This window comes from Centrocercus urophasianus, unplaced genomic scaffold, assembly GCF_019232065.1.
Source record: "Centrocercus urophasianus isolate 14NV4802_14NV808 unplaced genomic scaffold, USGS_Curo_1.0 seq_29, whole genome shotgun sequence".
In the NCBI taxonomy this organism is placed as follows: domain Eukaryota; kingdom Metazoa; phylum Chordata; class Aves; order Galliformes; family Phasianidae; genus Centrocercus; species Centrocercus urophasianus.
The window spans coordinates 10,711,066-10,726,717 of record NW_024884855.1 but is presented as its reverse complement, the minus strand read 5'-3'; the positions used below and the strand labels follow the sequence as shown (position 1 = coordinate 10,726,717).

Here is a 15,652-nt window from a genome sequence, read left to right as displayed (position 1 = left end):
CATTACACAGCAGCAGAGCAGGGATGCTGCTGGCTGGAGCAGGACCATGGTCCCAGCAGCTTCCAGAAGCACTGCCAGCTTTGGCACCACGCAGGCACATCTGGCCAAGCACCCATCTTTGCAACACTTCTCTCCCAGACGTGCTGGCTTATTAAACATAGCAGAACAAATCAGTCTTGCTGGGGAAGAGGTGGAGAGAGGCAATTCATCTGTGTCTCCTCCCCACCGAAGGCGTCTCGGAAGACTCCTGCTTTTTCCCAACCTATCATCCTTTCACTCTTGGGAGGCAACTTTCCAACGAGAAGAACATCTTTTCCCTTGTCATTCTCCAGCATCACTTCTCACCTCACCCGTGTTTTGCTAAGATAGAGGGTTTATTGTAAACTTATTAATTACTTCATTTCTCCTGCGAGGAGCCAGGAGAAAAATTTTCCGAGGCAGCCAGAATTTGCTATTGTGTTGGCGGAGGAGCCGAGCGCGGCTGACGTCATGATTCATTTTCCCCATGACTGAGGAAGGCGACTCTCAGCGCCACGCTGCGCATATGAATCAGGCAGCATACCCCTGGCACAGCACGCCAGGCAATCCATCTTCCACCAGGACTTCTTCAAGCGGAAGAGAACACGCCAAACTTTTGCTGTTACCTTTCATCCTGATGGCAGCGCTTCTCTGCAAATCCCGCGGAGAGGAGGGTGGGGGACGGGGGGTCTGCAGCTCCCCATAGCACACAGCTGTCCCACCTGCAGCCCTGGCAGCTGTGCATGGAGACACATGGACGGGTCCCAGACTCCAGCACGGATGCCCAATCCTGCACTCACCGTAAGCACTGAAGCTGGCCTGCTTACTGCTATGTTCTCTCCAAGCTTAGGAAGCGTGTTCCTGCTGATATCAAGAGGGAATCAATATACACAGAAGTTCATAACAAACCAATCTTGTTTACAGCACGAATGAGACTTGCCTGGCAAAACTGAGGTGATGATGTCCTTCCTTCTCAAAGCAGTACCAGCGTTGAACCACTGAGGTATGATTCATTACTGCACTTCATACATGGCAGAGCGCAGGGGAAGCACGGTGTACCTCCCCAATAAAGGAGTCGTACATCCAGTTTGGGAAGTGACACTTTATTCTTAGGATAGAAGAGGTATGACCATTCAACACACAATGTTAGCATTCAGGAGTGCCCCATCCTCCACCCAGGAAAGAAAAGCTTGCAGGAGGAAAGACATCCCCAGCAAGGTGAGAGCCAGCAGCAGCAGCAAGAGCACCCCCACTGGGTTCCCTGCTACCTCCCACATTCCTGAGATAACCAGGAGGCCCAGAGTCTCCCCAGTGCGGAACAAATACCATAAGGCTGACACCTGAGTGCAACACAGACACTGAGGTGTCAAACACACTTGTAGATTTTCAGAAGTCCATTTATTCTTACTCATGTCTGCTCAGAAATGCTTGCTGGTACCTTGGGGGCCAATTTGGGCAACTGAATATTTTGGAAATAATCCCAATCCCACTGAGTGATGAAGTGTATGCAAGAGCAGAAGGTATCCAGAAGGAACCTGCCACCCTCAAAGCCCACACCTATCTCTACAGGGCCTGGATCTGGGGAAACCTTTGGGTAAAGGTCTGGCTCCTCAAACCAGCAATTCCTGGAGAAGTGCTGAGGTGGTCTGGAGAGTGATGTATGCCTCTCACAATTCAAAGGTGGAGAATGCAAGACCTGTTCTCCATCTTTGCACAGGAAAGCCCCGGGATACAGCCCTCACCCAGGAGGGATAGATCAGAGAAAACAGTGGGATTTGGGTATCAGCGTGAAAGAAGAAAGAATAAGGACCTTCCTTCAAAACAGAAGCAACCCAATGTCATGACTGAAGGGTGGGAGGGGAGAGTTCATCCTCACTACCTGGTGAACACCGCAGTGCCCTGCCCTGGGGTGCTCCGTGCCTGGCTGGCAGCTGGCAGCAGGTCTGTGTGCTACGCGATGGTCTGGCGGCTGAACAGCTCCAGGGTGAGGGCGCTGAGGAAGGCAGGGATGCTGTCCTGGTGCAGCAGGTGCAGCTCGATGAGCTCCCGGACGGTCCGTGAGAATTCGTTTTCCAGAAGTTGCATCTTTCCACCAGAGGAGCTGGAGGCCTAAGGGGAAAGCAGGAGAGGCCCATTAATACAGCAAGGGTTTAATTCACCTCCTGTGACACAGGGGAGAGCCAGCGCCTCACTCTGAAGCTTCCTTCAGTGTGGATTTGCCTATAATCAAGGAAATGTTATCTGCTGCAGAGCAGGTGCTCGGTGCACACTTTAATTGGGCAGTTATTGAGTTCTGTGCTTCCAAAGTCCCCATGCAGGACCCCTTGCGTTCACCTCTCATGTTAGCCAGCAGCACAGTGGAGAGAAGAGTGGTCTGATGGCCATTGGAACTGCATGGGGTGCTGCCACGCTGGGGTGACCACTGCAGTGTCAATGTAATTAGCACCCAGGGCTCAGGAGGCAGCAGCTACATCCAGGAGATCTTTCTCCATGCAAACACCCTTCCTGAAGCCACACACATCTGGAGGAGGAAGCAGACCCACTCCCAGCTGATACAACCCTCATGGCAGCTATCCATCCTGCAGCCCTCCAGTGCTTCTGGGTAATGAAATCAGCCCAGCAGCTCGCAGCCAACAGCTCCAGAGGAATTATTCCAGAAATGCTCAGATGAAAATGAGGAAACTCAACATGTGGGAAGACATTACAAACCTCCTGCAACATACAAAACGAGCAAGCAGAAAAAAAACAAGGGAAGTAAGGAGTGCTAGAAGCCTCTTCTGCCTCCAGGGGCACGAAAGCTGCTTGTTTATTAATAAACAGCAAAGAACATCACAGTGCAAATGCTAATTCTTTCCCCCTGTCATTTCCCTCTTCAAAACTCTGCCACTCCTAATTGCTCTGCAGCTCCGCTCTCCCTCACCAAGCAGCAGCACCCAAAAATGGGATGCCAGAACCAGAGCTACATAGAGAGGAAACATGGCTTTACCTGCCAGGGGAGAAAGGAAGCGATAATCGCCCAGAGCCTCAGGGAACTGCTTGTTCCTGATTTCATGTTTTCAGCATGGACAGATTTGATTATGAACTTTTCATGTATTTGTCAGTTCTGATTGCGAAGAGCACCAGGTACCAAGGACGCCCTTGTCAACCCCGAGCTAGGGAGGGAATCTAAACAAGGTTTTGGTGCAGAAAAGTAAACTAGCTTTTGTTCAAACCTCCTCCACTTAAGCTTGGTTGTTATTCAGCAGCTCCAAGAGGTGCTGGGTGCCTTATCCTACTGCAGCACCCCAGCTGCTGGCTGCACGGCCCACGGGTTGCTGTATAACACTCCAGGGGCTCAACCCAGCTGGCCAGGACATGCAAGGCATGTGCACTTGCAGCAAATGGAGAACCAGAGGCAGGATGAAGGCTGGAGCCGCCCCGGGGGCACAGGCAGAAGCAGCAGGAGGAAGGTCCCAGCATGAGGAACGCACTGCTTGCATCTCCAAAGTCAACACCGGATGGGCTTCGCTAAAATGGGAATCCAATTTCTGCAGGAAATACACGCTCTGCCTCCTTCACAGATTTAAAGCACTCCTTGGGCACAAATTAATTTTCTAAGAATTTACAAGCAAATCCATTAATTGGTTTACTAGTTTAATTAATTAAAGCAAGTTCCTTAAGAAATTCAGCATCCAGCATCAGACCATTTGCCTGTGTTTTATGGTCTCAGAAACAGAGTAACATAAATATTTTAAATTCCCCTTTTACTTCGAGCTCGTTGGTGTCACAAATGAAGGCTCCATTTGAATCATTTCTTTTTTTTTCATGAGATTAATGGTCGTTTCTCTCCACTATTCTTCATAACCGAAGTTTCCTCCTCCAACAGAGGCAGAAGAATAACGATCAGAGAAAGTTTCATGAGCAAGTACGTGCTTTCTGCTCCTCCCCACTGCGCTCAATGGGACTGCTTCCTCCTGGGCAATCCTCCTGGCACTGGTTTCCCCCAGTGGCACTCCCAAACACAAGGAAAAAAGACAACAAAAAGCATCCAAAAATCCAAAAGCATCGAAAAAACAGACGTCGCATCCAGGTTCCTTATGATCTCTCCAGTGAGAAGAACAAGGTGAGAAGGCAGCCACTTGGAAAAAAGGCAATTCCTCCTCTGCCGGGAGATGTTTACACGCTGACTTTGAGGATGGATGCACTTGCAGTTCAGTTCATTCAATCTCACAGTGCGTTTAAAATTTAGAAATTTAGAAACTTGCTTTTTTTGTTGTTTTGTTTTCCTGGGAGTGCTTTAGAATGGCTATCATTGCTACTGTTCTTATTATTTGTTTTTATTGCTTTTTCCTCTTTGCTCATTTGTTCAAAACGTTGAATACACTGGGATAAATAAGCAGACTTGCAGCAGGAGTATCCATGCAGCATGTGCTTTAGAAACAGAGTGCTTACAGGCAATAAGAGCAACATGTTCCCATTAGTTCACAAGGTTTCTTTGCAGTGGCTGCACCCTACCTGGGCCAGCAGCAGGTGGGGGAGTGAGTGAGGATTTGGGGCAAGGAAAGGGATGCACTGGGGTGTGGGAACAGTGGGGACAGGACACTGGAGGAGATGCTGTGCTCAGTGATTGCTACAGGCTGCAGGTGTTTCATGCTGTTTCGGATCAACACCTGTGGCCCCAGGTGTAAAAACTGCATTCATGGAAGACACAAAGTTGAAACCTACAATGGTACAAAGCTGGAAGGGCCCTTCAGTCCTTCTCATCACACTGCCAGGACTCCCCCCTCTCAATTTCCAATAATTTTTTATAATTGTCAATAATTTTTTAAATTGAAAAAACCTACATTTTAACCCTCAAAGCATATGTGGGGCCACAACTGATGCCACCACCACCCACAGTGGCATGTCTGTATGATGCCATCACCATTCACCCTCATGGGGCATCCTTGGAATTCAAAGCCCAGGTGCAGCCCAAGGCCTCCCAGGCTCACCTAGGTAGGAAATGCTCAGCTGAGGAACATGAACAAGTGAGAAGCAGATGACAGAAACCACACCACACACAAGCCCAGCTCTGCTCCAGGCCCAACTATCGACACAGATAGATAGATACACACATACCCAGAGCTGTGTGCTGTTGCTTTTAATGGAAAGTGAAAGAAGAAGCTTTTAGAGGTGCACCAAATACACAGGGTCAAAGGGAGAGCCAAGCTGGAGAGTAACCCATCAACCCCATACAGAGGAGTAGTAGACAAAAGCACTTTGGGGACCATCGGCACACCTTCCCACCCAGCAGAGCACTCCAGCTAGGGGCAGCACTGACCTAGAGATGCACACAGCCCAGGAAGCTGAAGCACTGTGAGAGCAACACCTCGCAGGTACTCAGCAGATAGACCTGCATTGTTTTTGTCTAATTCATAAGGAAAAAAATCCTCCTGCCTCACTAAACTACTGAGATTCTGGTCTACGCTATGTTTTATTCAGATGTCAAACACTTGCAAAAGGGAGACTCCAGCTTTTGCTAAGCTCCATTGCCAGCTCAGCCTGATTTAAGGCCCACTGGGACCTCTTCTAGAAACGCAATGGAAATCAGTCTGCCCTGTGCTACTGCTCACTTGGTTCTGCCGGTAGGGGATGCAACTCTTGCCATAGATCTGAAGGGTGACATCAGATTTCTCTTCACAGACTGCAGTTCTTTATAGAGCAATCAGATCGGGGGCAGATTTCATTACACTGTAGAACAAGAAGAAGACAGGTCTATTTACCACATGGTGACATCAACTCGCAATAGCTGCTCCTGGCTCTGCTCAGAGACACGAGCTGTTAGTACAAGTGTTTTTCCAGGAGAATCAAGATCAGCCTCTGCCTGCCAGAAGGAAACATCATACGTCTTCCCTTACCCTGGAAATTGGTAAATTATTCAAGGCTGTATGGTTTAGATATACATATAAAAGTCTCTCAAATAACCACCAGTGTGGTAGAAAAGCAAATCCTTCTCTCCTGAGGGGCAGCAGGCACTCCTGCAGCTGGCAGGACATGTAGCAGTGCAAGGATGGAGGAGGCTCCCTCAAGGGCTGCAGCTTGGACTTAATGTGCACAGGGCTTCTGTCCACACTGGTTTCCCTAAAACAGATCTTTGCCTCCATGCTGCTATTGCACTGAAACACCCCCTAAAAGTCAAGTCCCAGCATTCAATTCTCCCCTTGTTCTACCAGTTGAGAGGCAGCCATGTCAAAAGCTGAACAGTTCCATTTGGTCATTTATAAGCTAACCTGGTTCAGAAGCACGCTCAGGACCAGAGAGAACAATTTTTATCATTTAGTGTATATCTTTTCCTCTGCTCTGTAACACATTTTAGTAGCTAGGAAAAGCAATGAATGTCTCTACTCTGGCTCCAGAAATGCCATCAACTTGAAGGCACCTGAAGGATCCTTCTTGAAAAACACCAGTTGAGCATAAGACCCAATGCTCTGAAGGCATTCAGACACTGGAGGAGATTGAAAAGAGAGTGTTGCATGCCCCAAAGAGAAAGCTAACATAAGGATGTGGTATCATGAAAAAACATGGAGCAGGAACATGGAAAAATGGAAAAGAGGGTTTTAACATTCGATGCAACCTCACACTGCAGTATGATGTACAGACCCTACCTTTGATTTCCACACTGAGGAAACACAACTGCACTCAGAGGTATGATCCATGCGTGACATGAGCTCCTCTATCTTCAAAGATACACATTTGAGTGTTGGAGGTGGAGTTCCTAAATGGATTTTGGTGAGCTGACAACAGTGCTGGTGGAGCATCATGCCAGGCACAGCTCAGCATGGCAACCCCACTTTCAACACCTTCTCAGAGTCAGGTAGGACTAAATCCAAGATTTTAGGAGGGCTGCCAGAGGGACTTTCTGCCCCTTGGCACAGCCATAAGCCTTTGCTTTGCAGAAGCTGCTCGGCCATGCTCTACAGCAGATGTTACTTTTCACATTTGAGATGTATTAGGGGTCAAAATGAGCAAGTGAATCATTGCCCGGTGACATTTACCCAGCGCATGTATTGTGGATGCTCTATCTCATCTGTTATGCTCCTTCCATAAATCACTTTCTATGCTGTGTCCCCGTGCACAAATGTTCTGAATACACAAGGGAAGCAGCCCCGTGTGTGCCAACGGAAGTGCAGCACAGCTTCAACTTCACACAGAGCTTCTCCATGGGTCATGCCATGGCTACAATCTTCCCTCACTGACCCAGTTTCAGGCCATTCCTCTTGGCCTTGTAGTACTACCCTGTCCTTCCTTGAAGCCTGCCGTGCCACCTGCTCCCATATGGGCTATGTACCTCCCCACCACATTGAGTTCTTCTGCAGCTCCAATCCCTCTGAACCTCTTCTTCACACAGGACTCTACCTCTAAATTGCCCCTCCATCAGCACAAGTCATCAGGCCCTGATCATCTCTGGATCATCAACCGATCACCTCTGGAAACCTCAGCGAGGCCACAGCCACATGTGCTGCAGCCTCTGCCATTAAGTACATGGGCACTTGTGGTCCCGATGCCCCCTGCCACCCACCACAGCTCACGTTAACCTGCATGTAAACCCTGTCACAGCCCAACAAACACACTTGAAAATATCTTTTAAGAAGCCGCCTGCTCTGACCTTTAAACAAGAAAATCTTTTTGTTTCTGGCTCTTGCTTTGGATACTGAGATTTTTCTAAATGTCAAAAGCCGCCTTGCCCACGCGCAGCCGCTGAGCTCCCCAGGTCTGCCAGGCAAGGACAGTGCTGCAGAAGCAGAAGTGATGCATGGACACACTGACAAAGCCCAGTGGGTCACTTTGGTCTGGTGCTGGGGATCCCATGGAGCAGCCAGCCAAAAAACTGCAGCGCCCAGCAAATACCAGCATCAACTCCTGATGGACGTCCAGAGTTTGCTTTCAGGCAGCCAGCAGCAAGGTGGAAAGCACTGCTTTCTAATGCAGACTGATATAACAGGCATCGTTGCCTATGCAGGATTAGTGTTTGCTCTGCAGTGCGCAATGGGCAGAAAAACAAAGAGAAAGCGTGTGTATGCATGTGTGTGCACACCCATGTGGAAAGTGCCTGCTAAGTTATAGCAATCCAAACATGAGGCCTTGGGATCTGTGCAATTGCTCAAACTTGGCTCTCCCGGGTGATGATATCATTATCAAAATCCCCCAATTGAATTACGCTTCGCCTATCAATCTTTCCTAAGTATCACGCACTGCTCAAATACCAGGTCCCCAGGTAGCCTCTAAATCACTTTAATTAGAGGCTGTTCATTTAAAATTAGAGAAATATTAAAAAAAGAAAACAACAACAACAACAACAAAATACCAAAAAACAAACTGTACCGCAAGATGTGCTTATGACTTGAAATATTTATGAGGTTATTTAGCAAACTGTTTCCTGGTTTCCTTCTTTCTTTCCTGGGGCAGCAGGCAGGTTTCTGCCAGCCTCACAGGTTGCCTTCCCAATGCAGCTGTGGCAGGATGCTCAGCTCTGCATCAACCCGGCCATCCACCTTTTACAAATGACCATTCCTCATCTGCTGTAAAGTTTTTTCCCCCCCAGCATCCTCTTTGAAACCCAAAAAAAGAAGAGCACTTCCTTTTAATAACTGCTTCTTGCAAAGACCTCCGACCTCCGTGCCACCATCTCTCTGGATAAAGTGAATTTATGAGGCAGGGACGGATGGATGCCTGTAAAGGGCCTTCCAGGAAATGTAATGAAAAAGCTGCTTTTAGCTGCTGAGCAAAGGAAAGCAAGCACCTGGCAATGCCAAGAAGAAAATTGAAAGCTGGGGTGGGATGAGCGAGAAACAGCCCTGCGTGCGCTGAGATTTACTGCAAACATTTCCTTTCTCTTTCTTATTATTCAATGCTGAGATGAACCACAACCCCACGGTGTCTTCTCAGCACAGGAGGTCAGCTCATACACTTCCATCTCAATCAGACACAACAACCCAGGCGCTGCGTGCGTCGGTGACAGCAGCCATGGGCTCTGGGCTGTTGCACCAACTCTGCTCCAAAGCACCACGGAGCGGGGAGCCCTGCGGAGTGGGAGCCTCTCCCTACAGCTCCCTATGTCTCCCCTGCAGCTGAGCTCCTACCCTGCTCCTGGTGGGGAAGAACGGCTGCTGTTCATCCCGGGGGACGGCGCTCCGTGGTTCCTCCTATGGGTTAATGCCCTTTAGACTGTCAAATGCGATGCCATAAAAACAAGATCAAAGACTTGAAAATAAGGGAAGCGCTTTTTTTTTTTTTTTTTGATTCATACTATTACTATTTTATGCCTGAATATTCCTATGGAGCTTTTCATCCTGAAAGACGGGCCTTTGAACTGCTATGATTTCACCTATCATGGAGGAGCAACCCCCAGGGGTAAAATGTGACAGCTATTATCAGGGTGCATTAATGTTACTCAAACAGTTCAGGACAGACAGAGACAAATATATCCAATTTAAATCACAGGTTTGAAGAACTGCAGCTCAGTGTGGATTAATACCTCCACATTTTCCAAAAGTGCTTTGAGAGTTTTAAAGGACGAGTATTGAAACCGAAGCTCCCTGCCTCATCTGTAGGATGCACTCAGCCTCCTGCCATTGTGAACTGAACCTCAGTACTGTCAGAGAGGGAATGGGGGAGCAGAAATGATTCTGCAGTAGTGCCTGCTCCTGCAGCCTCAGGTTCTGATGGGCATTGCCACACCAGTTATCAGGCAGGTTCACCCTGCAGAGATTCGCTGAGGCGATACCTAGAAATGGTTTGGCTGAATGTGAGACTGGTGAGAGTAAATCACAGATGACTGTTCACATCACGGAGAAAGGAAAATTGCACGGGATGTCTGCTAATATAGACATAGGGTATGTCAGAGCTCGAGATCCTGAAGGTGTCAGGACTGCTAGATACCATTCACAGCCACATGCAGGGTGTTCATAAGCATCAACCACAAAGGAATGTAGATGAGGGCTTACAGGACTTGTCTAACACCATCCTAGAAAAAATCAGATGATGACATCAAGCCTGTAAAGCCAAGACCTCATTAAAAGGCTCAGGATCTTCATACATTGGTGTCTTTCTTTTACGTAGGAGAAGATGCGCTGATCTCCAGGCACAGGTAGAGCATCTCTGACCTTCAGAAGAAGCAGCCAAATGCATGTTATCACAACTGCTGTCACAGTTGAGTGCCATGGAGCTGAAGTGCTCTGACACCTGGGCTGCAGCTTCCAGCCATCTGCGAGGTGACCACATTGGACTGGTCAAGCTGCAGAGTGAGTAGCTAACAAGCATTAACAACATCTAGCCCATGTGTTCTGTCTAGTAAAATGCCAACCCATCTGGCAGTAACATTAGCGACTCCACAGAAGCCATATGCAGGATAGACATAAATTAGGAAGAGAAAAATCTCCTGCTACTTCCCCTGAAATGACTCTGCAGTTGTAGCCTGCAATGCTAAGGATCGGGTGTTATTCAAACTCTTTTCCCATCCAGATCACAGCCCCGTGCTGCAGCCCTGCCATCCAGAGGCAGCTCCTGGTCTGTGCCTGGCCCTGATGAGCACAGCAGCTTGGTGCAAAGGGAAAAGGAGGTGCAGCTCAAACTGTGTCCTAAGGCTCTCTCCCAGGAGAGCCAGGAGAAAAAAACTTGAGGGAGAAACCAGGTACTGGCAAATGACCCCATACACAAGAATCCATGTTTCGGAAGGGGAACTCATCTCACTAATTCATGTTCTTCTCTTGCTGGGAGGAGAGCTGGAAGCAATGGCGAAGGAGAAAACTAAGAACATGGGCTTTCTGCAACGTGAGAAGGAAGCACCTGTGGGAGAAATGGAGTAAAACCATCCGTGTGGGCTTTAATCAAGATGGCCTAGTTCCCAAAGTGGAGAGAGATTCCACTTCTTGCAAACTGCAGCTGCGAGCAAGAGATTCATACAAAAACACCAGCAGCAAAGTTTGCAAAATCTTGCACTGACAAAGAACAGCTGGAAGCACGGTGAATTTTGATGGCAACTTCTTGTCTGTTCCCTGGTTGCCTGGGAGACAGGCATCTGCTCCCCAGAGCACACCACCACTCACCAACAGGCAGAGCTTGCAATATAGCAAGCACTGGTGTGTGATCCATCCCCATCTCTTCGCATTCTTTTGGGAGTCTTCTCGCAAGCAGAATGGATGGAAGGCTGAAGAACATGAAGATCCTACGAGCAGTAGAAGTTCAAGAGACCATAAGGGACAAACTTGCTGTCAACCAGACAATTAGACTGCAGATCTGTGGCTGTAGGATGGGACAGTATATGGAGCATGCCCATTCCTGGCTCATTGAGTTTGCAAGGCTTACGGGGGAAGGAGAAACAGATGGACCTGATGGCAGATTGCAGCTGAAGATCTTAGCATGTTTATTCATTATCCTCTTCTAGTTCTTGTTTGTCATAGTCTGGCACCCAGGGCTAAAATGCAGGGATGAAACCCTGCACCAAGGAAACTGGTGGCAGGCATTAGTCACCCATGCATGGAGCCAACACAGCATTACAGGCAGAACCACAGGGACTGAACACGGCTCAGCTAGGAGCAGGAACTGGTCAGTAATTGCTCTTTCCCATCGGACCGTGTGAGTCACTTACAATTATGACTTGCCAAAGTGGAATTCAAGCGTTGGCTTTGAAAAGAACGTAAGTTGCTGCTGCAACACCAATAACCAGATTTCACAATCTTAGTTGAGTCAAGCAAGATGCTTTCAATTCTCTTGCTTTCTGCTGGCTCGCAGTTCTTTCGTTTTTCTTCATTTGGAATCACTGTCATCAGCACTGCTGTCAAGTGGTCGAGGGCTGTTAGTACCCAGAAAGTAGACAAGGAAAGTTGGTTCTGTCTGAACATACAACACTTCTTCTCCTATGTCTTCAACTGATCTTTAACCTTCAGGAACCCACCGTGGGGAACCACGTTTCTCAGACTGCATCTGTAGCAACAAGTCAAGACTTATACTAAGGAAGATGATGTTATTACTTCAAAAACGTCACCACTTCTATCTCAACTTCATGACTTCTGAGTGCATGGAGCTGGTAGTACCAGCCACTGCACTGGTGGAGTGGCTCAACCCAACTGGTGATCCATGGGCAGGAGAAGACAATGTCTGAAAGGTCAGCAATCAGCTGGGCTGTGCAGGCTGAGTATATTTTGTTTTCAGCGGAGTTGTAATGAGAAACCCAGAGTCCTCTCTCAACAAGGCAGCACTGATCCCACCATAAGGAGGAAGTCCACAGCTGAAGATACGGAGGTTACAGCTTAAGAGTGAAGGAAGATTTCAGTACTCAATGAGAAGTGGAAAGAAATTCCACTGTATCCCTTGAGGGGACACTCAGACCTTCGGGCTAGGATGCATTTGCTGAAAGCTTCTGCTGCAGCCGACTGTGCTGTCATTTGGCACTAAACTCCTGAAGAACATGGCAAGACAGCGCTGCTGGTTCTTATGTCTGGATGAGCACGCTGCTCTTCCCATGGGGAAAAGGAGAGGTTTCCTAGTTAGTGAGAGCACCATGCTCGAGCAGCCTCAGAGGAATGTGCCTCGGGCCCCGGCCCTCTGCATGACACACATCTGACTGATGTCTCTTCCTGCTGATGCTCGCCTGCTGACGGGCTGCCATCCACCAGGCAGCTCCTCTCGCTGGAGGTGCAGGGGGAAAGAGATTTATGCAGACACCATGTATGCAATTATGAAAACAGAAGACAAGACACCCGGATATCACACAAATTGATGCATTTTTGCTGGCAGGCTTTTTGCATGAGCCAGTAACAGCTGTCATGCTCCAGCCTCTCATCTGAGCTCCGCTAGCACTTCAGCATCCCTCCATCTCCTTTAAGAGGGCTTTCTTCCCTTCCCTTGTGCAGCTTGCTCCAGATGCCACAGCAAAGCTGGCAGTAGCATGGGATGCAAAGGGAAGACGGCGCGATTGGTTTTCATAGCAGCATTAAAATGTAATGTTCACTTCTTCAGGCAAGATGCAGCTAATTAGCAATGACCTCGAGGCAACCAAGCTGCTCAACCAGCAATCTCTCCCATACTCAAGCTCTTTAAAATTTGCCCTTTCCCTGTGCCAAGCCTTTCGTCAATCCTGCCTAAAGCCCAACAGTGAGCTGCAAAAACACACAACACACACACACACACAGAGCCACTGCCTTCTGGAGGCGGGTGGCAGTGAGGAGTTGCACTGCAAAGGTGACACAGCCCTTTGGGCTTCAGCTCTTCTGCACACGTGTCCCCCACTCTGTGCAGTGCTGAGGAAGGAAAGGATATGCCTGCATGCCTCCTGCCAGAGCAGCTCCTGCAGTGACCTCTGCAGACGGGGAGCCTGCTGCTCCACGCACCCTCCTGGTTTCTGTCACTCCACGCTTATGTTTGCTTTTGTAAATGGATTTAACCTTTCTAAAATTAACAGCAGAAGAGAACTTATTTTGGCAGAAGATTAGCGTTGGAAAGATGGAGAAATACAACGTTTTCCAAACATTAGAAAGCCGCAGACTAAAGCTCTGTGTTACTCTCTGCAGCGCGTGCTGTTTTCGCTCATTATTCTGAATGTTAATACATCAATAGATTTTCTCCTGATGAACGGCTGTACAAGACTCTCTTTCTAGGAACACATATGGTTCCTTCTTGCCACAATATTGGAAAAGAGAGACAAAATATTTAAACAGTGACACTAATAAAAGATTTTATCTCCCCTCGCCCCAATGTAAATAACTAACGCTGGAGCCAACCCCAGGCTCTAAATGCTTCTTATCTTTCAATAAGTCCTTAATCAAATCTGAACACACTGGCTGAGGCCCATTGGAAATAATGGGGCTGTCTGTGGTTATTAGGCCATCTGATGTTCGCTCACCCTGCAGGATGCAGGATGCTGGAGGGAACACAGGAGTGGGGTACATTACACAGGGCTTGCAATGCAAGGCATGAGGCTGCATGGGCTGCTTCCCCACCAGGCAGAGGCAGAGCCAGGCTGCAGCACACAGCGAGCGTGAGCACAGCTTTTCTTCCCCCACACCTGCAAAGTCCTGAATCGAGGCCGTTCTTGGGATATTCCAAATGCTGCTTTCCCAGCTGTCCACACTACTTCCAACACATGAGAATTACCAGCAGACAGCCCAGAACATGTGCTGAAAAACTCCCATTTCAATTCAAGCTTGCCTCAGTCAACTGCCAGAGCAGGAATTCTTTAAACGATCCATTTCTCTCTCCTTTTCTTCTGTGCCATGTCATTACTTTTTCTCTCTGCCACAGTAATCCTAGCTACCCAGTGGCACCGGCTCAGACCAACGGCAGTCCCCACTTAGTGCTGCTCACAGTGCAGCCCATCAGCCCTGTTACTCTCCGGAGTGGCACAGCCCTACTGCAAGCAAAACCGTGACATGTAAAACCCTTTTTCCACTCCAAGAAGCGAGACCTGCAAGGGGAGAACCTGCAGGTTTATACTCCAGAAAGCATTTATCACTACAGAACTGCAACACGGTGTGAAAATAAAAGCTCTCCGAACCTGCTTTCGCGCACTCCCCAGCACGCCCAGAGGTGTTCCTGCTGTGATACACCTAACAATGCTCTCGAGAATGTTTTCACAAATAAAAAAACACAAATAAAACAGCAAAAGAGTGAGTAAGCATCTCCTCAAGTGCCTCAAACACAGGCTGTCTGTACTCTAACCCCAGCAGAGGAACAGCGCTGGTAGTATTTGGGTGTCATGGAAGGCCACAGGAAAAGATGTCAGCAATTGGAATAGGCTGCCCAAGGAGGCTGTGGATGCCCCATCCCTGCAGGCATTCAAGGCCAGGCTGGATGTGGCTCTGGGCAGCCTGGGCTGCTGGTTGGTGACCTGCACACAGCAGGGGGTTGGAAGGGGATGAGCGCTGTGCTCCTTTTCAACACAGGCCATTCTGTGATTCTATGATTCTATGAAATAGTGAGCACATCCCAGCCAAGCTGCTGGGTTTTTTCCAAATCGCTGACCTCTGTCTTGTGCAACCAGCCTCTATCTTACTATTCAACTTACAGGGGTTTGTACCGGCTTAAATGTACATCAGACACTTTCATCTTGAGTAAAAACACGAAAAAAGCAAAAGCTACAGATGGAAAAACAAGGGGATGAGTTTCCTTGGTGGCTTCACAGACAAAGATATTTAAATGAAGTCATTTAAAACCAGAAAGAACCTTATAGAGTGCTTCTAAGCATCACATTCCACTTGCTGATTTTCAGCTTCATCTGAAAAGGGCCTCTGAGGGCACCCAGGCACCTCGGCCGCTGCTCCCTCTTCCCTCACATGCTCTGAAGCACTCCATTGAGTTACACACCAAGCTCATAGAACAAGCAAGTCTACAACAAGGACAATTAGAAACTTTACCCAGGCATTCCCTGTCACATCTCTGAAGGGCAGATAAGCACTAGCACAGCTTTGGAGACAAGAAGAAATGGGTTTCCTACATTTGCAAGGCAAAGCAGCACCGTGGAAAGGACTCAGGTCCCGGGTGCCTCCTGCTCTGCAGCAAGCAGTGTCCTCAAGCCACGGGGCTGGGAGGAAATGTGAGAGATGTGGGATGAATACTGGTCTGCAATAAATAGATCACACAGAGCACAGAAGGGTGCGGAGAGGGGATGCTCACAATGGAG

The 15,652-nt window shown here is 48.4% G+C and overlaps 1 protein-coding gene across 2 annotated transcripts in view; it reads right to left on the bottom strand.

Moving 5' to 3' along the window:
• Positions 1 to 1,075: 1,075 nt before the first annotated feature.
• The window catches only part of MAD1L1 (mitotic arrest deficient 1 like 1), a 321,305-nt gene continuing 306,728 nt past the window's right edge, over positions 1,076 to 15,652 (bottom strand). Inside the window, exon 7 of one of the 2 annotated variants that reach the window (XM_042828241.1) lies at positions 1,076 to 2,127. In XM_042828241.1, coding sequence (XP_042684175.1) covers positions 1,969 to 2,127 — 159 coding nt within the window. In that variant the 3' untranslated portion in view covers positions 1,076 to 1,968. The remainder of the gene's footprint in view (positions 2,128 to 15,652) is intronic. The other variant, XM_042828240.1, reaches the window with a different exon arrangement.